Raw genomic sequence first — 24,421 nt, forward strand, 5'->3', positions numbered from 1 at the left:
CATTTGCTCTTTTAACAGTTGGATAGGGTCTTCACTAGGAACTTGGCACAGAAACCCAGTTAATGAAGTCAGGTTGCCTACCCTACCAAAAGCTGCTGTTCTGGTATGTTTCACTCTGCTGGAGGGTTCCAGTCCGTCCAGGTTCATACTGGAGACTGAAAACTCTGGTGTGATCTGAGACGGAACTTGGATTCATTCGTTCTGTGAAGCATTTCAAGGATCTGTGTATAAAGAACAGATGCTCCACTTAGAAGAGATGTCCTGGTATGCTCTGTTCCTCTAGCTGCTGCTGCTGCTAAGTCGCTTCAGTCATGTCCGACTCTGTGAGACCCCATAGACGGCAGCCCACAAGGCTCCCCCATCCTTGGGATTCTCCAGGCAAGAACACTGGAGTGGGTTGGCATTTCCTTCTCCAATGCATGAAAGTGAAAAGTGAAAGTGAAGTCGCTCAGTTGTGTCCGACTCCTAGTGACCCCATGGACTGCAGCCCACCAGGCTCCTCCATCCATGGGATTTTCTAGGCAAGAGTACTGGAGTGGGGTGTCATTGCCTTCTCCAGTTTCTCTAGCTAAGGCACTAGTTTCTTCCTTTGTCTCTCTCTCTCTCTTTTTGGCTCTAGTTTCTTTAAAAAAAGAAATGTGTGTGTATGTGCACAAGTGTGTGTAAAATAAAAGATATAAAATATAGAATGGACTGAAATCAGCAAACTTATAAAAATACCAAAGAAGCTCAACCTGTAACTTTATTTATGAAAAGCACTAAAAATGTCAATAAACAAGTTGAAAAGCGAATCCTTTGGCTTCTGAGGTAAGTCTGAGTTGCCAGAACCAGTAAAAGCTTTGTATAATCCTGGCAGCACATGAGTTCACCTGAGATTTTGCTGCTTCCAGCTGTATGAAATATTGTGATATACAGAGCCTAGAAACCTGGGCCAGAATCCTCAGACAAATTTGCTTTTATAATCTGAGCTGTAATTGCCTTTTAATTCACTTCTAGCATTAAGACTGCTTTTGTGTATGTGTAAGTTTCCTTTATCTCATCAATTCCTGGCATTTGAGAGAGTGCCTGGCACACAGTCGACCATCAGTGAACATTAGTTCTTATTGGAGATTCTCCTCTTCTCCTCCATCACAGTGACTGTCTTCTTGTGGTCGGGGGGATGCTTCTTCTGTACCTTGGTGGTTCACCCCTGGCACACTCTTCCCCTCTCCTCTGCCTTGAGCTGTTAGATCCTGATTTTCTTCCTGGGCAGGTGCCAACCTCCAGGAACTCCTGACCCTGAAGTGCGTGCCTGCATGTGTGCAGCTGGCTTGGGCAGCTTCCAGAGCTGTGGCACTGGCTTGCCAAAGAAGGCTTAGAGAATAAAAGTCATAGTAAGAAGTTATTATCATCAAATGCCATCACTATCTATAATCCTTCCTTATTCTAAAAGATGGTCTAGGTGCATGATAAAAAAATATCTGTAGAATTAACTCTGTCAAACCTATATATGTCAATCCATTGTTCAAAAACCAAAGTAACTAGTCCAAGTTTTGAATTTATTTGAATTATTGTCTCTAAGAACCGTATTAAGATCATATTTGATTCCTTAGCATATTTTTGTGTTTTAATACAAAAATATTCCTTCTCCTGCCACCCCAACCCCTGCCAAAGGGAGTAAATTCAAAGCTCTGGGAGGATATGTTGTGTAGTTCATCGTTGAAAAGCACGGGGGGTTAGGGCTGCTGATCCTCCAGAGTTGAAAATCCATGTGTAACTTGGAGTCTGCCCTCCATATATGCGATTCCTCCACATCTGCAGATTCAGCCAATTGCAGCTCATGTACTATTTGCTATTGAAAAAAAAATCTGCATTATAAGTGGACCTGTGCAGTTAAAACCAGTGTTCAAGGGTCAACTGTATTTCTCTTTGCCTTTGCTTGCTTGAAATTAGGTGATTATAAAATGAATTACCTGAGCTCACCTCAGGTTCTTGCTATCCTTAAAAATGTAAAAACAAAACAAAACAAACTTTGGGGAACAGGTTGATATATTCACATATGTCACAATTCAGAGATACGAAGCAACACGCATAGTGGTTCTATTCGTGAGTGAAGAGTTGAGTCAAAGTCGGTATATTTAATTTATTCCATGACTCTCCCTGACGTGAAAGCAATGGCATGTGTGCTTTGGGGAATGCAGGGATTTTTTTTTTTAATCCAAGACTTGCCCTCAAGAGATTTACAGCCTTGTTTTAGGGAGATGTAGCAGGTATACTGAGAACCATAATATAAGTAGAAGTGGTAAGTGCCAGAGGGGGAGGTTCAAACCATAGTTTTAGCTTTTACCCATACAGTTCCTTTTCATAATATTTTTGGATCTAGCAAAAGGTTTGTGTTCTGTGTAGTCTGACTGCTTCATTCTAATAGATGAGACTAAAGAGGTCAGGTGCCTTCTGCATGGTCACCCAGCTAGATAGCCCCTACCTTTGACAAAGATAGCTCGTTCTTATAAAGCAAGTTGCTATTAAAAAATACCTTTACACAAATGACAATGAAAACACAACTGTACAAAATCTGTGGGATACAGCAAAAGCTGTTCTGTGGGGAACTTCATAACTATGTAGATCTTCCTCAAAAAAAGCAAGAAAAATCTCAAGCAATCTAACCTTACCCCCTAAAAGAATTAGAAAAGGAAGAGCAAACAAAACCTGAAGTCAGAGGAAGGGAATAATAAAGATCAGAGAGGAAATAACACAGAGATCAAAAAAATGATAAAGCAAGCTGCTGCCTTGTTCTGTGCTTGGCAACTTAGAGGAAAGAGCACTTTGTGTGTGTAAAATCTGGACTGGGCGAGAAAGGACCATTGCAGCTTTGTTCAGCTGGGCACTTCGTTTGGAAACTGCCCTTAGCACGGGTGGCAGGGGAGTGGTTTTGGGGGCACATCTATAATAGTTCTTGCTGACATGGGTTAGGCTTTGTCTCTTACTCTTTACAACTTTTCTAAATTCATTTAAAAAAAGTAGACCATACGTTCACATGATTCAAAATTCAAAAGGTACAAAATGAAATTCAATTAACTCTTCCCTACCCCTGTGCCCTAGCTGACCATTCCCTTCTCTGGAAGCAGCTGCAGCCAAACTTGTTAGCTTCCATTTCCAGAAGAGCATATGAATATAGAAGTCGATGCATCTAGATTCAACCCCCAGGGTGTCTTGCTTTTTTCTTTTCAGCAGTTTAACCTGATGATCTTTCCATATCATTACACAAAGAGCTTCCTCATTCTTTTTTAGTTGGTGGTTTTTGTGGCTAACAACTGAATCCACTCTAGCTGATTAAGCCAAAAAGGGATTAGAATTTTTAGGTAACTCATGGAATTGTTTGGAGGATTACAAGACAGGGGGCATCTGACTTCCCAGAAACAACGACCACGCCATATATAGCTCTAGTATTAGGTGGGTGCCACCTGTGCTCCTGCCTGTGCTGAGTAGCAAGTAGCAGGGCTCTGACTGAACTGCAGTTGCTTCCACCGTCATCCTGAGCCAAAAAGGCAGCTTCCCCTGCAGAAGTAGAAGCTCTGAGCAGAGTCTCTTCCCTTACATTTCTCACTTCTCAAGCAAAGTCTTGTATGGATATTCCCATCATTTGAGACCTGGTCACACATTTGCAGTTTAGCTGCAAAGGACGCAACAATTTGATTCTCAGCTTTCAAGCTGGGGGGTGAGATTTGTAATATGAGAAAGTTCTCAGTAGAGAAAGGCTTTCTGAAAGATTATGAGGTTATCACAGATATGACAGATGTCTACCAGAGCTGCCTAGAATTTCACTGTGTGGATGAACCATGATTGATTAAGCTAATATTTCAAATGATGGACCTCTGGGTGTTTTCAAATCTGTATCTTAGATGATAACATATTTAATAACCTTGTCATTAAATATGTCATTTTGCTTGTGTAAAGTGCAATGTGAATTCCTAAAATTCCTAGAGGTAGAATTGCTAGATCCAAGGTTTGATTACAGTTTTTTTAATTGTAATTTTTATGGATGTTGCTAAATGGTCTCTGGATGTTACACTGTTCTGTTCTTCCATTGACAGTGTACAGGTTCCTGTTTTTTTGCCTAGAGTCTTTTTCCTGTTCAGATCCCATCTGAGTCAGGGTCACAGGTTGGGTTTTCCCCACTACTGGGGTGAGTTTGGGCCTTGGGCCAAGAATGCTGACAAACCAGATCTGGGGCCATAACCTCTGTCATTCATTCATTCATCTATCAATTAATTATCTTGACTGGATTTGGTCTATAATTTATTGTAGGCTCTTTGGTCCTAAATTAAATGGCATCTTGGGGATCTAAAAGATAATCTAACTTCCAAAAATGGTTTGCAACTTGGGAGTAGCTTATATGTTGGGAGATCTTAGATCATTATGTGCTCACAAATACATAAGGATGTTTTCAAAGAATGGTTATGAAGATTTATAACACCTTTTCTTTTTAAAACTAAAAAGCAAATAAGTGAAATAAGACAGATAAATACTGCATGATATCACTTATATATGGAATCTGAAAAAAGACAATGTTGAACTTATAGAAACAGAAAATGGAATGATGGTTGCCAAGGATGGTAGGGTGGGGGAAATAGTGGGAGTTGTTATTGAAAGGGTATAAACTTTCAGCTCTAAGATGAATGAGATCTGAGGATCTGCTGTATAATATATAATATGGTGAAAAGTGAAAGTCACTCAGTCGTGTCCAACTCTTTGCTACCCCATGGACTACACAGTCTGTGGAATTTTCTAGGCCAGAATACTGGAATGGGTAGCTTTTCCCTTCTCCAAGGGATCTTCCCAACCCAGGGATTAAACCCAGGTCTCACGCGTTGCAGGTGGATTCTTTACCAGTTGAGCCACAGGGGGAAGCCCAGGAATACTGGAGTGGGAAGCCTATCCCTTCTTCAGGGGATCTTCCCAACCCAGGAATTGAACCGGAGTCTCCTGCATGGCAGGCGGATTCTTTACCAACTGAGCTATCAGGGAAGCCCTATAGTATGTTGACTGTAGTTAATAATGGTATTGTATAATTGAAATTTGTTTAGAGAGTAGAACTTAAGTGTTCTCACACATACACAAAAAGTAAATATGAGAGGTGATGAATGTATAAATTAACTCGATAGTGGGAATCCTTTCACAGTCTATATGTACATCAGATCATTACATTGGTCATTTTACATATATGACAATTTTATTTGTCAATTATACTATCTCAGTAAGGTAGACAAAAGCAAAATCCTATTTTTAGTATGTGAATTATTGCATAGATTTTGCTTGTATCTGAAATATGGCTCCAATTGGTTGCTGTGGAAGTTAATAGTAATATAGGAAGCCCTAGTTCAAAAGCTCCTGAAAATTTTAAACAAATGTACATAAATGGGTGTAAAATGGGGGGATACAGATGTGCTCTTTTCCTCTAGTGGAAGTGTTCACTGTTTAAGTTGGTATTTACTTAGTGTAGCTAATTATTTTAGGAAAATACCTTTCTGCATGTCTTTGAGTGTATCCACAGGATGTCATGTATAACTCTGGGAGGCAGTGTCTCATCAGGGACTGGTAACCCTTTCTCTGAAGGGCCTGGTAGTAAATATTAGGCTTTGAGTGTCAAGAGACAAAATTGAGGATACTATATAGTTACTCATATAACAAGAGAGAAAACAAATTTCCTCAGAGATTTTATTGACAAAATTCAAAATATAATAATTGAATACAGGTTTTTTTTTCTTTCAGAAGAGTAATACAGATCTACTAGTAAGAAGCATGGAATTCTTATTTTGGAGATAACATTTTATCTCATAGGATTCAAAGTTAGTGTTCCCTACCATCAAATTGACTGCAAATGTTCATCTGTAAAAACCATATAAGAATAGGCAGTGGGCCAGATTTGGCCTATGAACATCAATTTTCCAACCCCTGATGTAATGGAAAAGCCTTTACATTTGGACCCAGGCACATAGAGGTTTGCATACTGGCTCTGAACTTGTGACCTTGAACACTTCAGTTAACTTTCTGAGTTGTGGCATTTATTTGTGCATAAACTGGAGGTAATGACAGCCATGGAATAAATATCATCCTATCTTTGTTATGGTTTTTGTGTTAAGATTCCAGTTCTGTAGATGCTGATGTCATTTAGCTAGACTTACTTGGAATTAGTATTGAGCAGAGTCAAAAGTCAGTCTGTCAGGGAATAGAATTTTCAAAAGTTCTCAGTGTATTATGTGAAAACATGTTTTTGCAGTGGAGAGATCTAGCAGTCACCATCTTAACCAAGTGGCCAAGCTTAGCAATTAGTGGTGGGATGTTCTGAAATTATGTACCCCTCACTGATGTGTACCTCTTACTATACCATGACGTCACTGTGTGGTGTCCTTGCCAGAAATGTTTGACTTGAATGTTATCCCAAGGAGACAGAAACTCAAAATGTGGGACATTCTGTAGGACAACTGGCCTGAGCTCTTGAAAAGATTCAGTGTCATGAAGAACAGAGGTGAGATTGTTCTAGATTGGGGAAAGACCATGGAAACATAAGATAAAAATGTAATGCATGAACATTAAGTCCTGGATGGGAGAAAGGAAATTCAGTTATATGGACCGTTTTTAAGAGTTGAGAACATGAGAGTATGGACCATATGTTGTGTGATTATATTGTTGACTTCCTCAGATGTGGTGATGGTATAGGAGATAGTCCTGTTTTGAGAGGTGGGTCAGTGGTAAAGAATCCGCCTGCCAGTGCAGGAGACACAGGAGACATGGGTTCAATCCCTGGGTTGGGAAGATCCCCTGGAGGAGGAAATGGCAACCCACTCCAGTTTTCTTGCCTGGAAAATCCCATGGACAGAGGAGCCTGGTGGGCTACAGTTCGTGAGATCTCAAAGAGTTGGACATGACTTAGCGACTAAGCACGCAATAAACTATTTAGAGGTCTGAGAGGGAGGAAAAGGAGGAAGGGAGGAAAAGTAAGTTGGGGGAGGATAAGAGAGAGAAAAGAGTAAGTTGTTTTGTTCAGCGCAGCTCACTTCCTGACTTGGCATTGAGTGCAGCGTTTTCAGTGGGATGCTGCCCAGGACACTTTAATAAGTACTTTTAGGTATTAGTAGGCTTCCGTGTCTGAAGTCACACCTGAGCATTGAATGTCTGTCCTCTCTTTAATGGGGTGAGGGTTTGGCTTAGGCATGTGCTGTGGCACCTCATGTTGGGTGATCAGACATGGGGATTCATATTTTCTTGGGTGGCTCACCCAGGTCCCTCTGGATTGAAAGTCCCTTTTGATATTTAGAACATATACGTGAGTAGGAAAGGAAAATCCAGGATAGTGAACCTGAGTCTTCAGCTATATCCTGAGAGGCTGAGGTACAACTTACAAGCTTGTGCTTTAAATTCTCTTTATGTCCGTTTTTGAGGGTGCCAGTGTGTGGGCTGTCATCTTCTGGAGGTATGCTAAGCAGAAGGAGGCTGGACGTAGAAGCTGACAGTGCATCTTGAGGGCTCTGAGTGGCTGGAGCACTGCTGAGGTGTCCTTGGCTGTGAGATTGAGGACAAGGGGTGGAGGCCAAGGACCAGGGCAGAGTGCAGTGCAGGCCGCTTCTCATGCTCTGATCCTGACCAGTCTGTTCTAGCTGTGCAGGAAGGGGACAGAGCAGCTAATATGCTGTTATATTCCTGCAGGAGCTCTTCAGGCTCTATAGTGTGAGATGACTAAAGCTCATTTAGCAGCCACTTGTAAAAATAATTACAAGATGAGAGAAAGAAGAGCATTCTGCGACTATGTGCTACGAAAACTAATTAATTCAACAAACACTTGTTGAGCAGCTGAATATGTAGTAAGAACCCTAAAGTATGAGTCCTGGGGGATACCTGTGATAAAAGATACACTTTTTACCTTGTGCTGTGCATTTGTGGGGTAGAGGAAAGAGATGGAGTACAGTGGAGACAATGACCACAATACTGATTTTGCTGTGTTACAAGGCTAGTGATGTGATAGAAAAGTAGTGAGGACAATGAGAATGCAGAAAACATGCCATGTGGAATTGAGCATGGTTCCAAAGGTAAGATTGGTCTTGAGATGATTTGAAGTCAGAGTCTGGTGGGTAAAGAAGTGGGGAGGCATCCAGCTTCCAGGTGGGTGACATGGCAGGTGCCCAGAGGCCTGCCTGGCTGTCCTGTGTTGAGAGACCTGTTAGCATCTGGGGTGGCTGAAGTTTTGGATGCAGAGTGGGGAGGAGACAGACATGGGTGGGCTTGTTGGAAAGGTAGTTTGGACGAGATGGGAGGGCCTCAAAACTGTGCTCTGGGTTTTATAGGAAAGGGCATGAGGAGCCCTGGAAGCCTACTTGAGTTGGGAGTAGTCTTGTTTCAATAAGATATCATGGAGGGAATGTGGAGGATGGTGTGTGAGGTGGCAGAAGTCTGGGGACACGACTTGAAGTAATAGATGTGTGAGCAGAGACCCTGAACTTGGCCAGCTGCGGTGGAGAGAGAATAGAAAATAGGGGTCCACTAGTGTTTTTGGAACATTCTTTCAACCCCTCCCACCAGGACTTTGGATTTTTAAATCTCTCTAAGGAAGTCTTTAAAAATACTTGAAAGAGAGAAGCTTATTCAAACCTTTGAACAGTTTTGAAAACTTATTACATTTCAGCTTGGAAAGAAAGTATTATTTCAGGCAAACCGATGTGGACTGATTACTCAGCATAGCCACTTAATCTTTCAGAATTAGGTAGGAGGGAAGCTATTTTAGTGGCCTTCCGTCTTCTTCCAGAACTTTGTCCAGGTTCCTCCCAAATGGTCGATGAGTTTTTCTGATGCACATCCAGCACTCATGCATATGTATGCTGTGAGGAAGTTGATTTCATCCATTTCTTTTTTTTTTCATCTCTTGCCGTCCACCTGAGAAAACAAACATGAATCCATAGATTCTTGTTCTGCATTAGAAATGTCCACAATGTGTAACTTAAGATGGGTCCAGCTGAGAGGGTTGCAGTTTTGGAATTTAGACTAAAAAAGAGGAGTGGAATCTTTCCTTTTTTTCTTTATTTTGAGAAAATTTTGGCAACTTGGACTGTTTGAAGGAGCAGTTATATAAAATATCCCTTGTTAATTGAGTATCTGGGGTAAGGTACCGCCATTTTTTCTTTAGATTACATTAAAACATTTCTACCCACAATTTAGAGCTTTTCCATGGAGAATTTAGAATTAGAACATTTTGAACCTCAATAAAGAAAAAAAAAAAAACAGAATTAACCTACTTTTTGGAATGAGAAGTCTCAGGTTTATGAGGCTCCATATGTAAGTTCCAAAGGCCTATAATTTATCTTCTTTGCTGCTTGAATATTTCAGAAAGTTCTTGGCATGTCTCTTAGACAAAAAGAAAGAAAGGTGACCCATGGGCTTACCTCACTTATGTGTGTATCTTCTACGATGGCTACAAAGTAGTGCTTCTACTGGTATATGGCAGCTAAGGACAGATTCCAAGGTAATGAGGCAGTTTACTGATGTGAGATTTGGGTGTTAGTCTGAAAGTACCATAGTGAATGTTTCAGCAGAAATTTCAGTTACCTTTAGTTAAGAACTTTTCTAGTTCCATGTGGTAGATATTATAAAGGAGTAACTGAAGGTTACCTTGATAATAAATTAACACTGACTGAACTATGGTTGTTAAATTGTTTCCATAGCAAGGATCATAATTTATTAATATTAGGAATTATTTTACAAGACAGCTGTATTGATGATGTTGGTTTTTGCCATGTATAGGCAAGCTTGTATCTGAAGATGTGTAATTTATTTATTCGCAATAAGGAATGTATTGTAAAACTCAATTACATTTTATTTGTGAGTGTTGCTTCATTCACTTGATTGAGAATTTTTGGACTGTATCCTGGGTGTCTATCATTGCACTAGGAGCTTGATAGAAGTTACCCCTTGCCCTAGGAGAGAAAAATTTTAATGGGAGGCAAAGATAAACAGATAATTATAATATGTGATAAGTGTTGAAATAGACAGTAAAATGCTTGAAAATGGAGAATTTCAAATGTATAATAGTCACTTACTTCTTTCCCCTCGTTTGTTTTGGAACATATCCAAGATAATAATATATCATGTAATACACATTTATAGATATTTGAATAATCGGAGTGTACACTGGGAAAATAGACTATACCTGGGGACTTGGGAAGAAGCTATAGAGCCTGTAACATTTGAGTTTAATCTAGTAGGGAGGGAGAATGTTCCAGGTCCAGGTGAATAGGATGGAACTCAACAATTATTGAACACTGCTAAGCGTTATATCGGGCTTCCCTGGTGGCTCAGTGGTAAAGAATCCACTTGCCATGCAAGAGAAGCAGGTTTGATCCTTGGTTTGGGAAGATCCCCTGGAGAGGCAAATGGCAACCTACTCCAGTATTCTTGCCTGGGAAATCCCATGGGTTGAGGAGCCTGGTGGGCTGCAGTCTATGGGGTCCCAAGAGAGCTGGATATGACCTAGTGACTAAACAACAATGAAGCATTATAGCAGGTTCATTTAGTACATTATTTATTTTTTCCCTCATACTCTTATGGGAGTGACAATATCTATTTTATATTTGAGGAGGCTAGATTTCAGCCTGACCAGCCTTGACTTCAAGGCTACTTTAGTTTCCCATCTTGTGCACTGTGTGCACTAGGCACAGAAATGTAAATGGGCAAGATGTTTTTGGGGAAGCAAGAGATGAATGCAGCTATAGAATTGTGACCGTGTGTGTGTGTCAAGAGGTGAAACTAGAGAAGCTGCTCAGGGCCAGGTTGTGAAGGAACTTTAATGCTATGCTACGAAGATAGAATTTTGTCTTGAGGGTGGTGAGGATCCAGGCTGAGATGTCTTTCAGCCTGAGAACAGTATTGTCAGCTTTTAAAAGGCAGATATGTAGGCACTCTAAGGATGAACTGGGATTGGAAAATCTGCTGAGGGGAGACTGGTTCAAGCAAACTGTTCAAACACTGTTTATTAAGCACAAAGAATGCGGTGGGCAAAGAAACTAATAAGCAAGACACATCTCCCTATTTCATAGAGCTTAGCCTAGTAGAGAGTTAGTCACATGCAGATAGATGGCTTATTGTGATGTGATTTATTTTTTACTTTTTATACCATGTATACCTGTGGTGGATTCATTTTGATATTTGGCAAAACTAATACAGTTATGTAAAGTTTAAAAATAAATAAAAAAAAATTTTTGTGTACTTTTTAAAAAAATTTAAATTTATTTATTTTAATTGGAGGCTAATTACTTTACAATATTGTATTGAAACATGTATAATATCATATAAGAAAGAATCGCCAGTCCAGGTTCAATGCAGGATATTTTTTTTACTTTTTATAAATATTTTTTGGCTGCACCACTCAGCCTGTGGGATCCTAGTGCCTGACCTTTTTGTTGAGAGAAGAACACCAACTGTTGGAATAAAGTTAAAAAAGAAAAAAAAGAAACTTGTCCCTGCTTTATGCTAATTTGTGTGAATTTTGCTAAAAAATAAAATCTGTCATGATGGCCAAGTGAGATATTAGGAAGGGATTAAGGTGTTGCAAATGAGAAGATAGGCTTGATTTGGTAGATGGTTCTGTGATAGAATCGACTGGATGTGATTAGCATTGAAAATAAGTTTCTGATTCAAGGTATAGTATGGTTGATGCCAACAGCTGAGGCGAGGGTTGCTGGAAGATCAGCAGGTTCAATGATATGTGAGGAGGGGCAAATGAGTAGGGCTTATTTATATTATGTCTGAGATGGCTTAGGGTATCCACATAGAGATGTCCAGTAGGGTTTTGGAAAACTGTATCAAGTATCCAAGTTGTTAGGTTTGGAGAGAGTGATTTGGTGATCATTAGCATTTATGTATGGTCATTGAAGCTTGGGAAAGAATAAGATTATCAAAGAGCAGTGATTCTTAGCTTTTGCTGCACTTTAGAATTACCTTGAGAGTGTTACAAAAATACCCATGCCTGGGCTGCACCACTGACTAATTAAAGCAGAATCTTTGGAAGTGGAGACTAGGTCTCTTTATATTTTCAAAATCTACTTAGGTTATTCTAATATGCAGCTAGAATGGCAACAAAAAAAGCAAGTGGACCAAAAAATTAGACAATCGCATGTTTATTGAATGGACACTATTGTTGGCACTGCTACTTTAACTTACATGAGGTGAGTACCTGTTTACACTTAAGGGGAGACTGAGGCACAAAAGGTAAGTAACTTGCCTTAGGTTATACAGGCAGCCAATTGGTGCTAAGGCAGGAATTCACACTTAAGTCATTTACTCCAAGAACTGTTCTTTATACCATAGTGTTCTATTGCTTCTCCACTCAAGACTCAGTCTGGGAGGGTTGAGAGTTTTGGAATGGCAGTGTGAAAAACTCAGCAGATCTTCTTCCCAGTGAAATAGCCTCTTAACTGTAAAAATTATAAAGGACAATCATTTAAAGTCTCTGGAAATTGGCCTGAAAACATACAGCAAATGTAGAAAGATTTATTCAAGAAAATCTACTAAATCTTAGTAAGAACAGTGAGCCAGCAGCCTTTGGGCCATGACCTCATCCTCTCCTGACCCCCATCAGTTCCATGCAATGGAGGACTCTTCTTGGTAAGTATAGCTGAGAAGATAGGACTTACCCCCCTAACTGTAGCTCCTAGTCTAGGACTAGGAGCAGTAGACAGTAGACTGAAGGAGAAAGAGAGGAGACAGAAAGTACCAGAAGGAGAAAGAGAGAGGGACAGATAAATATTTGAAGAAATAATGGCCTCAAGATAACCCAGTTTGATGACAAACAGTAGCCTTCACAACCAAGAAGCCCAGCTCTGTCCTTTCAGTGGCTGCCAGTCTTACTATGACTGCAGGCTGGGGATGTCTGCAATACAGTGAAAACACCCAGAGTAGGAGTGAAAGAGAATGGAAGTAAGGCCAGTTAAAATGCCACAAAACTCACCATTCTTCCTGAGATTAGGCTGTTTTTCTTGAATAACACCACTGTGTGCCCCCCCGTCCCCTCCCCCCCCCCATTGCTGCAAACTTTTGGTCAATTTCCAGAGTTCTGTCCATTTTAGTTAGTTTCTCATTGTTCTGATGGAGGAGAGCGTTTTTGGTGACCCTTATGCTGCTATTTTTTGCTTACATCCTAGTTGAATTTTTATTGTAATTTTCTTAAGATTACTTAGTGGCTGCTTATAGTTTGTTCTGAAAGCATTTGTGATATTTTGGAAATTATTGGAATAATGATTTTTCCTATAATTATTGGAAATCTAAATCTAAAAGTAATTATTGGAAATCTAAAATTCCATCCATAAGGAACCAACTAATAATAATAATAAAAAATGCACAGTATATCTTTATAGCAGAATATTATGCAGTTGTTAAAGCAACGTGGTAATTTTAATTGTGCTGATAGAGAAGAATAGTCAAGGGATAATGCTAAAAGAAAAACAAGTCCCAAAATAGTATGTGATAGTCTATTTGTATAAAGTTTGAATAAACAACAGGAAAAACACAGGTGTGTACTACATATATGCAGAGATCATTTCTACAATAAATATGTAATATTTTCCTCTGGGACATAGGAAGTGAGGGTGCTTCTTAGTTCTTTACCCCCACTTAGTATTATTTGAACTTTTGAGTATCTATTACTTAGAAATAACTTTAAAGAAGTCATTGTATATTTAATTTGTTATTTTAAACTACCAATAGGACATATCATGTTAGTTTAAGGTCTACAAGTGATAAAGATTGCAATATTTTGATAATAATATTTGTATATGTAGTACTTCTTTTTTGTTTCCTTGAAGTGTGCACTCAAGATGTAATTTTGATGCTTAGGAAATCATTTTGCTTGAGAACTTTAAAAAAATAATGAACTCACATTTAATTTCGATCAACTGGGATAATCCACAAATAATGATGATGACTAAACTGTTCTCTTTTCACCTTCGTGACTTTCTAGACTTTGTACATTACAGTCCACCCCCTGAAAAAGTCACTCTTTTGTAAGAAGATTAACAGCCATCCTTTGTCACCTTTATTTTTATCTTTGAAAGAGGAGGAATAATCACCCAGTTCTGAAACATCATGCGTGGGTAGAATTGAATTACCCAAATTGAAAACCTCCCTGCAAACTAGAGGATAAAGAATCCCACCAGCGTGTACACATAGGCTCTCCAGGGACTTTTTGATTATTTACCCCGTGAAATCCTTGAGATTTCATAATCTATCTTGTCTCATTTCCCCATTATGAAATGGAATTTTCAGCATCCCTTCTCTTGTCTGTTTTCAGATCACAGAATTGTGTGGTGCCAAGCGGGTTGGTTATTTTGGTCCGACACAGTTTTACGTTGCCCTGAAATTAATTGCTGCGGCACAGTCTGGCCTCCCTGTGCGGATAGAGAGTATTAAATGTGGTAAGTATCTCCCATTTATACATTCTTTTATCCGTGACAGTTTTTTTTTTTTAATGAGAACCATTTTTGTCATGAAAAAGAGACCTGGGTTTAAGGCCTGTTCTGTAAGCATTTGTGGAATTTTTTGTTTCTTCTTCCATCTCTTCTATTAAATAGGACTTACCAGGTGTCTTAGTTTTTTTTTTTAATGAGAAAAAATTCAGAGAGTGACCTGAGGTTAGTTTCTTTTATCTGACTTGCCGTTAAAAATAGATTTTGTTCTTTAGCTGAGAAAGATTGGGACAAGGGTTCTAGAACCTGTGGCAAAATAGTAAGACTCAGTTTAATTTTCCACTTGAGGAATCTGTGTTGTTTAAGGTTCTATGAGGGACAAGGAACTGAGTAACAGGGAGAATTTGAGTGGAGCTGCCCCTTCTCTCTCTCTCCTGTTCTTGCCAGGCATGTCAAGTATGATTATCTTTTAATCTCTCAATTCCCAAAGCCCTATTAAGTACTTGGGGGCTACTAAATATTTTTCATAATGAATTTATCTTCTCAGAGTTTTTATTTATCATTTTCTTATCTTGCTATTCCTGCCCCAAACCCACCACATACTTGAGCACTTTTCACGACTTAAACCAAAAGCAAAGACCCAAACTCTTAGCATCATTTGCCCTGCTTCAGTACTGGTTTTACTAAGCTGTTTAAAGAACGTGATTATTCAGTGGATGTGCTGAGGTCTTTTGTTAGTTCACTGTGATATGAATTACTTTCCTGTGTCTACACAGCTATGCAGGAACTTTGCCCTTTTCCTCATTTGAGACAAAAATCACCCAACTATTCCTATCTGTTCTGTGAAGTCCCTGGTGGATCTTTTTGTGGGCTCAGGATTTATGGTTAGTCCATGGTAACCTTGTAGCTCCAAATAGCAGAGAAGATTCTGATAAATTGACTATAGAAAATGAAGCTTTTTTTACACTAACCATTAGGAAGCTGCAATCATCCTGCTAATCTTTATTAAAGGCCTAGTGTGTGCCAGACACTATATCATTTAGTCCTCATGACATTTACCTAAACTAGATAATTGTGTCAATTTACATTGCCTAGAATAAGCTGTGATAACAAATACCACTGAAATGTGAGTGCCTTAATGGAACAAAGGCTTGCCTACTGCTTTGCAGTGGGTCGGGGTGACCCTCCAGGGCAGCTGCCCTCCATGTGTTGGCTCTGTGATCCTGGCAGCTTTATCCTGTGGCACCTCCAACACAGCACCTGTTCCCGTAATTGCCATGACAGAGAAATAGTTTCTCAGCCTAGCAGTTAAATGCTTTGGCGTGGATGTGACTCAGGTTACTGCTGCTCACAGTGCATTGGCCAGAACTTGGCACATGGATCTACTGACATGCAGAGCGGGCTTTGGGGGTTGTAGTTCCCTCGTGTGCCTGCAAGTAGAGGAGACTGGATGTGGGTGAACTCTGAAAGTCTCTATCCTGGTGCTGTTATTATCCCCATTTTACAGATGTGAAAATGGAAGTGTAGGGGAATTAAGCAACTTGCCTAAGGATGTTAGGTTCTAACCAGCTCCAACCAGGATCTCAGCCTCCATTTCCCAGGCTTTTTATTGTTATGCAGAGTAGCCTCTTCTGGATGATTTTTTCTGTTTAGTAAGATCCCGATTCTAATCTGTAAATCTGGAATGTTTCCTGAACAGGAAAAAAAAAACAAAACAAAAACAACCTGACCCCCAAAGCATCCCTTGGTATTATATAATTTGGTTCCTTGAAATAGGTTTCTTGATGGAGTGTAATTTCAGTGGCTGGTTTGGTGTCTGTTGGTCAGTGTTTGCTGTGATTTGTTCAGAGTTATAGCTCACTGAATTTCGATTTGTGGTAGGCACTGAAAGTTTCCATTCCATTGTAAATGATCATTAATATTTATTATAGTATCTCCCAACTTCATCTTCTGGAAGAGTTCAGAGCTTCTTTGTTGTATAAAAGAATAAACTTCTGATACTTTTGTTGCTTACATTTGGTTAGACTGAAATCTTTTACCTGATCTGTGCTCAGATCTATAGCTTAATTTCCTGGGGATGGGGGAGGGGTTGGAAGGGGTGGATTGTCTTAAATTATCACTTGTATAAGGGATTAACCCTTTTTCCAAATATGAGGCTTTCTCCATTTTATAAATCCTGATGTTGCTTTTTACCACTGAGGGTTTAAGTATTACTCAGAGTTAATTCTTGATTTTCTTCCTTCATGTAAAGGTTTTTTAAATAAGTTACTTGCAGTCAGCATATGTTGAATAAGGATGAGTGCAAGACTGGGCCAAGCTTTGAGCTGCCACTTAGCATTTTCCAATTTTTTGCTTGAAATCCATTAGCTTAATGTTTGATGACATAAACCTTGAAGGTGAAAGAGAATGCTGAGAGCCTAATCTGAAAGACCTATCACACAGGGAGTTGTGAGTCCTTTTAGTCCTTCTTCTATAAGAGTCATACCCTTACTTCATGAGTGACATGTGCCTGTGTGTATGTGTGTGTTAACCTTTAACCCCTAGTCTTTCCCATTTTGCTAAATACCTCTACCATATGCAGTTGCTTAAGCCAGGAACTTAGAAGACGTTCTTGATTTCCTCCTTTCCCTCCCTCACAATATAGTCCATCTGAAGTCCTGCCAATATGGGTGAATTCTACGAAAAATTTAGAGAAGAGCTAACACCTATCCTATTCAAACTCTTCCAGAAAATTGCAGAGGAAGGCAAACTCCCAAACTCATTCTATGAGGCTACCATCACCCTGATACCAAAACCAGACAAAGATGCCACAAAAGAAGAAAACTACAGGCCAGTATCACTGATGAACATAGATGCAAAAATTCTCAACAAAATTCTAGCAAACAGAATCCAACAACATATTAAAAGGATCATACATCATGACGAAGTGGGCTTTATTCCAGGGATGCAAGGATTCTTCAGTATTCACAAATCCATCAATGTGATACACCATATTAACAAATTGAAAGATAAAAACCATATGATTCTCTCATTAGGTACAGAGAAAGCCATTGACAAAATTCAGCACCCATTTATGATAAAAACTCTGTAGAAAGCAGGCATAGAAGGAACATACCTTAACATAATAAAAGCCATATCTGACAAACCCGCAGCAAACATTATCCTCAATAGTGAAAAATTGAAAGTATTTCCATTAAAATCAGGAATAAGACAAGGGTGCCTACTCTCACCACTACTGTTCAACATAGTTTTGGAAGTCCTAGCCACAGCAATCAGAAGAAAAAGAAATAAAAGGAATCCAAATTAAAACTCTCACTGTAGATGACATGATCTTCTACATAAAGAACCCTAAAGATACCACCAGAAAATTACTAGAGCTAATCAATGAATATAGTAAAGTTGCAGGATAAAAAATTAATACACAGAAATTCCTTGTATTCCTATACACTAACAATGAAAAAACAGAGAAATTAAGGAAACAATCCCATTCACCATTGCAACAAAAAGAATAAAATACTTATAAATAAATTTACCTAAAGAAACAAAAGACCTAATATATAGAAAACTATAAAACACTGATGAAAGAAATCAAAGATGACACAAAGAAAACAAAGATGACAAATAGATGGAAAAATATACCATGTTTGTGGATTGGAAGAATCAATACAGTGAAAATGAGTATACTACCCAAAGCAAACTATAGATTCAGTGCAATCCCTATCAAGCTACCAATGGTATTCTTCACAGAACTAGAACAAATAATTTCACAATTTGTATGGAAACCCAAAAAACCTCGAATAGCCAAAGCAATCTTGAGACAGAAGAATGGAACTGGAGGAATCAACCTTCCTGACTTCAGACTATACTACAAAGCTACAGCATCAAGACAGTATGGTACTGGCACAAAGACAGAAATGTAGATCGATGAAAGAAAATAGAAAGCCCAGAGATAAATCCACACACCTATGGACACCTTATCTTTGACAAAGAAGGCAAAAATATACAATGGAGAAAAGACAGTCTCTTTAACAAGTGGTGCTGGGGAAAAGTGGTTAGCCACAGGGAAAAGTGAAACTAGAACACTTTCTAACACCATACACAAAAATAAAGTTAGAATAGATTAAAGATCTAAATGTAAAACCAGAAACTATAAAACTCTTAGAGGAAAACTTAGGCAAAACACTCTCCGACATAAATCACAGCAGGATCCTCTATGACCCACCTCCCAGAGTAATGGAAGTAAAAACAAAAACAAACAAATGGGACCTAATTAAGCTTAAAAGCTTTTGCACAACTAAGAAAACTATAAGCAAGGTGAAAAGGCAGCCTTCAGAATGGGAGAAAATGATAGTAAACAAAACAACTGACAAAGAATTAATCTCCAAAATAAACAAGCAGCTCATGCAGCTCAATACCAAAAAAACCTAAACAACCCAAGCAAAAATGGGCCAAAGAACTAAATAGACATTTCTCCAAAGAACTCATACAGATGACTAACAAACACATGAAAAGATGCTCAACATCACTCATTATTAGAGAAATGCAAATCAGAACCACAATGAGGTATCATCTCATGCTGGTCAGAATGGCCGTCATCAAAAAGTCTACAGACAATAAATGCTGGAGAGGGTGTGGAGAAAAGGGAACCCTCTTACACTGTTGGTGGGAATGCAAACTGGCACAGCCACTGTGGAGGACAGTGTGGAGATTCCTGAAAACCTGGAAATAGAACTGCCATACAACCCAGCAATCCCACTGCTGGGCATACACACCGAGGAAACCAGAATTGAAAGAGACACCCAAGGAAACCAGAATTGAAAGAGACACATGTACCTCAGTGTTCATTGTGGTACTGTTTACAATGGCTAGGACATGGAAGAAACCTAGATCATTGGCAGACAAATGGATCAGGAAGTTGTGGTACATACACACAATGGAATGTTACTCAGCTATAAAAAGGAACGCATTTGAGTCAGTTCTAATGATGTGGATGAAACTGAAGACTATTATACAGAGTGAAATAAGTCAGAAAGAGAAATACAAATACTGTATATTAATGCATATAAATGGAATTTAGAAAGATGGTAACGACAATCTTATATGGAAGGCAGCAGAAGAGACACAGAAGTAAAGAACAGCCCTTTGGACTATGTGGGAGAAGGTGAGAGTGGGATGATTGAGAGAATAGCGTTGAAATGTGTATTACCATATGTAAAATAGATGACCAGTGCAAGTTCGATGAGTGAAGCAGGACATCCAAAGCCTGTGCTCTGGGACAACCTGGAGGGATGGAGTGGGGAGGGAGGTGGGAGGGGGGTTCAGGATGGGGGCTCACATGTGCACCTGTGGTTGTTTCATGTCAATGTATGGCCAAAACCATCACAATATGTAAAGTAATTATCCTCCAATTAAAATAATTAATTAAAAAAAAATTCTGCCAATATGGCTCTAGTCTCATTGCTTGCTTCCTGCATCTTTCTACCTCTGCTAAATGAGGCCACCAGCAGCCACATTCCTGAGTACCACAATGGTTTTGTCATTAGTTTCTTGGCCTTCTCTCTTTTCTACTCCAGTCTCTTTCCCCACATAGCACTAAGAGTAGCTTTTTCAAAATAGATTATTTTATATAGCTCCTTGAAACTCTCCCTGTGGTTGCTTATTGTACATAGCTCCAAGTTCGAAGTCCCTACAGTTATCTGTAAGGCCTTGCATAATCTAGTCTCTGCCTACTACCCCTCCTCATCTCAAATCTCTTTTCTTTCGTGTAATCTGTCCCCCAGCCTTACTGGCTGTGTATCCATTTCTGGGCCACCTCTTTCCTACTGCAGGAAAGAGCATGTTATGTCAAGATCTTGGGTTGCTAGTGGTCTGTTCTCCATCCTCTCCTTCCAGTGCTGCGTCTCCTCCTCGCTCTTTAGGGCTCCAAGGCTGTACCTGACACCCTATCTAAAGTATGTCCTGTCAAATTAATTCATTAACAAAGGAACCAGCATATAGTAGAGCTGGTTCAAGAAAGTGTAGGAAAGTCAGAAGTATTTATAGTCACGGAAAGAAAGAATGCTGGAATAAGATTGCTAAATTATGTATAAAATTGATTAATGTCCTACAGGACAATAAAACTGTAACTGGGTTATTATACTCTTTTGTAAGATAAAATTCATTTGCACTGCTATCAGAAAAGAAGTGTTTGTTATCTAACAAATTTTCCACAAGTTAATAGCTACCCTTTCAGAATTGTAAAATGCTTCATCAAGAGTAAATAGAAACTTAAAAGCATGCATCCCTAGGGAATTAGGTAATCCTTGGATGGGCCTGTTAGTGCTGGATAATGTGACAGTTCCCTTCTTAATTCTCTCACTGTCTGCTCCTTCATAGCTCTTTAGTTAGGGTTTGTAAGTACTCCTTTACAGGTTTGAGTAATTTTTTGGCTGCCTTCCTCAGCATTCTGCACATCTAAGGGGAAGGGAGGAGCATCTGGTAACCCTGTACTGAGAGGGACCTTGTGGATACTCAGGGCATGTTTGTTGAATGAATACACGAAGACACAAATGCCTTGTCATGGGGAGTGAGTCTTAATCGTCTGTCACTCTTTTTAACGCAAACATTTGGAATTCACGTTCACGAGGAACTTCTGAGGGATGCTTACAGAAGTCGTCTCTCTCAGGCATTGGTTCCCAACCTTGTATGCACTTGAGAATCATCTGGGTAACTCTAAATGCAAAATAAAAACTACAGGAACCTGGGGCTACCTGCAGACATGTGGCTTTAGCACAGGGTTTTTCAGAGCACCCCAGGTGATTCTTCTGTGGAGCCAGGGTTGAGAGTGACTTCTAAAGACAGTCAAGTGGAGTATCTTCAAGAGCTTTGCTTAAGCTCTGAGTACAGATTTGGTCACATTAGGGCCCAAACTGGAGGGAGGCAAGAGGCACCCAGGGTGTATAACTATAGGGGATGTATAACTGTAGGGGGTGCTAGCTCCCTGGACCCTGCAAGTGCTGACTCTGACTTTCCAGGGCCCTGAGAGGGAGTACCTCAAGTGCTAGCCCCAGGCTTTTCTCTAGCCTCACCCTAGTGGGAGCTGGGGTAATGCTGTTGGGAAAGCTAATTTAGGAGGGCAGAAGGTGGTGTTGGGGTGAAGTTCAAGGCTGGCAGAGAGTTCTTGTGGAGGAAACCATGTGTGAACATCTGTCCTGGGAGCAAACCTTCCTGCTTTCCAAAGACAGGCCAAGAGGAAGTGTGAGGACTGAGGGAAGGTGTAGCAGGGTCTAGAGTAGTGTTTTGAAACTTTATCGTGCCATGGCCCCTTTGACAGTGTGAAATCTGTGGACCCCTTCTTGGAGCAATTAAAAAAAATCATCAGAATATAGTCACTTTATAATGTTGTGTTAGTTTTTGCTGTGCAGCAAGGTGAATTAGTCATATATATATGTATATCCTGGTGGCTCAGATGGTGAAGAATCTGCCTGCAATGCGGGAGACCTGGGTTTGATCCTTGGTTTGGGAAGATCCCCTGGAGAAGGGAATGGCAACCCACTCCGGTATTTGTGCCTGGAGAATCCCCATGCACAGAGAAGCCTGGTGGACTGCAGTCCATGGGTCTCAAAGAGTTGGACATGACGAGCAACTAAGCACACATACATACATCCAGTTTTTTAGATTTCCTTCACATTTAGGTCACCACAGAGCACTGAGAGAGTTCCCTGTGCTATACAGTAGGTTCTCATTAGTTATCTATTTTAACGTAGTCAGTTGAGTCTTACACTCTGTGACCCCATGGACTACAGAATGCCAGGCCTCCCTGTCCATCGCCAACTCCCAGAGTTTACTCAGACTCATGTCCATTGAGTTGGTGATGCCATCCAACCATCTCATCCTCTGTCGTCCCCTTCTCCTCCTGCCTTCAATCTTTCCCAGCATCAGGGTCTTTTCCATTGAGTCAGCTCTTCGCTTCAGGTGGCCAAAGTATTGGAGTTTCAGCTTCAGCATCAGTCCCTCCAATGAATATTCAGGACTGATTTCCTTTAGAATTGACTGGTTGGATCTCCTTGCAGTCCAAGGGACTCTCAAGAATCTTTTCCAACACCACAGTTCAAAAGCATCAATTCTTCTGTGTTCAGCTTTCTTTATAGTCCAACTCTCACATCCATACATGACTACTGGAAAAACCATAGGTTTGACTAGATGGACCTTAGTTGGCAAAGTAATGTCTCTTCTTTTTAATATGCTGTCTAGGTTGGTCATAACATTTCTTCTAAGGAGTAAGCGTCTTTTAATTTCATGGCTGCAGTCACCATCTGCAGTGATTTTGGAGCCCCCCCTAAAAAAGTCTGTCACTGTTTCCATTGTTTCCCCATCTATTTGCCATGAAGTTATGGGACCAGATGCCATGATCTTAGTTTTCTTAATGTTGAGTTTTAAGCCAACTGTTTCACTCTCCTCTTTCACTTTCATCAAAAGGTTCTTTAGTTCTTCTTATATGGTGTCATCTGCATATCTGAGGTTATTGATATTTCTCACAGCAATCTTGATTCCAGCTTGTGCTTCTTCCAGCCCAGTGTTTCTCATGATGTACTCTGCATATAAGTTAAATAACCAGGGTGACAATATACAGCCTTGATGTACTCCTTTCCCTATTTGGAACCAGTCTGTTGTTCCATGTCCGGTTCTAACTGTTGCTTCCTGACCTGCATACAAATTTCTCAAGAGGCAGATCAGGTGGTCTGGTATTCCCATCTCTTTCAGAATTTTCCACAGTTTATTGTGATCCACACAGTCAAAGGCTTTGGCATAGTCAATAAAACAGAAATAGATGTTTTTCTGGAACTCTCTTGCTTTTTAAATGATCCAGCAAATGTTGGCAATTTGATCTCTGGTTCCTCTGCCTTTTCAAGATCCAGCTTGAACCTCTGGAAGTTCATGGTTCACGTACTGTTGAAGCCTGGCTTGGAGAATTTTGAGCATTACTTTACTAGTGTATGAGATGAGTGCAATTGATGTGGTAGTTTGAGCATTTTTTGGCATTGCCTTTCTTTGGGATTGGAATGCAAATGGACCTTTTCCAGTCCTGTGGCCACTGCTGAGTTTTCCAAATTTGATGGCATATTGAGTGCAGCACTTTCACAGCATCATCTTCCAGGATTTGAAATAGCTCAACTGGAATTCCATCACCTCCTTGTTTGTAGTGATGCTTCCTAAGGCCCACTTGACTTCCCATTCCAGGATGTCTGGCTCTAGGTTGGTGATTACACTATCATGATTATCTGGGTCATGAAGATCTTTTCTGTATAGTTCTTCTGTATATTCTTGCCACCTCTTCTTAATGTCTTCTGCTTCTGTTAGGTCCATACCATTGCTGTTCTTTATTGTGCCCATCTTTGCATGAAATATTCCGTTGGTATCTCTAATTTTCTTGAAGAGATCTCTAGATTTTCCCATTCTATTGTTTTTCTCTATTTGTTTGCCTTGATCGCTGAGGAAGTCTTTCTTACCTCTCCTTGCTATTCTTTGGAACTCTGCATTCAAATGGGTATATCTTTCCTTTTCTCCTTTGCCTTTGGCTTCTCTCTTTGTAAGGCCTCCTCAGACAACCATTTTGCCTTTTTACTTTTCTTTTCCTTGGGGATGATCTTGGTCCCTGCCTCCTGTACAGTGTTACGAATCTCCATCCTTAGTTCTTCAGGCACTCTGTCTGTTAGATCTAATCCCTTGAATCTATATGTCACTTCCACTATATAATCGTAAAAGATTTGATTTAGGTCATACCTGAATGTTCTAGTGGTTTTCCCTACTTTCTTCAATTCAAGTCTGAATTTGGCAATAAGGAGTTCATGGTCTGTGCCATAGTCAGCTCCTGGTCTTATTTTTGCTGACTGTATAGAACTTCTCCATCTTTGGCTGCAAAGAATACAATCAGTCTGATTTCGGTATTGACCATCTGGTGATGTCCATGTGTGGAGTCTTCTCTTGTGTCGTTGGAAGAGGGTGTTTGCTATGAG

The 24,421-nt window shown here is 39.9% G+C and overlaps 1 protein-coding gene across 2 annotated transcripts in view; it reads left to right on the top strand.

Annotated features, from left to right (window-relative positions):
• Positions 1–24,421, top strand: part of REPS2 (RALBP1 associated Eps domain containing 2) — a 238,584-nt gene that overhangs the window by 44,105 nt on the left and 170,058 nt on the right. For both annotated transcript variants that reach the window (XM_025275803.2, XM_025275804.2), the window contains exon 2: positions 14,312–14,435. In XM_025275803.2, the coding sequence (XP_025131588.1) occupies positions 14,312–14,435 (124 nt within the window). The remainder of the gene's footprint in view (positions 1–14,311; positions 14,436–24,421) is intronic.

This window comes from Bubalus bubalis, chromosome X, assembly GCF_019923935.1.
Source record: "Bubalus bubalis isolate 160015118507 breed Murrah chromosome X, NDDB_SH_1, whole genome shotgun sequence".
NCBI lineage: Eukaryota > Metazoa > Chordata > Mammalia > Artiodactyla > Bovidae > Bubalus > Bubalus bubalis.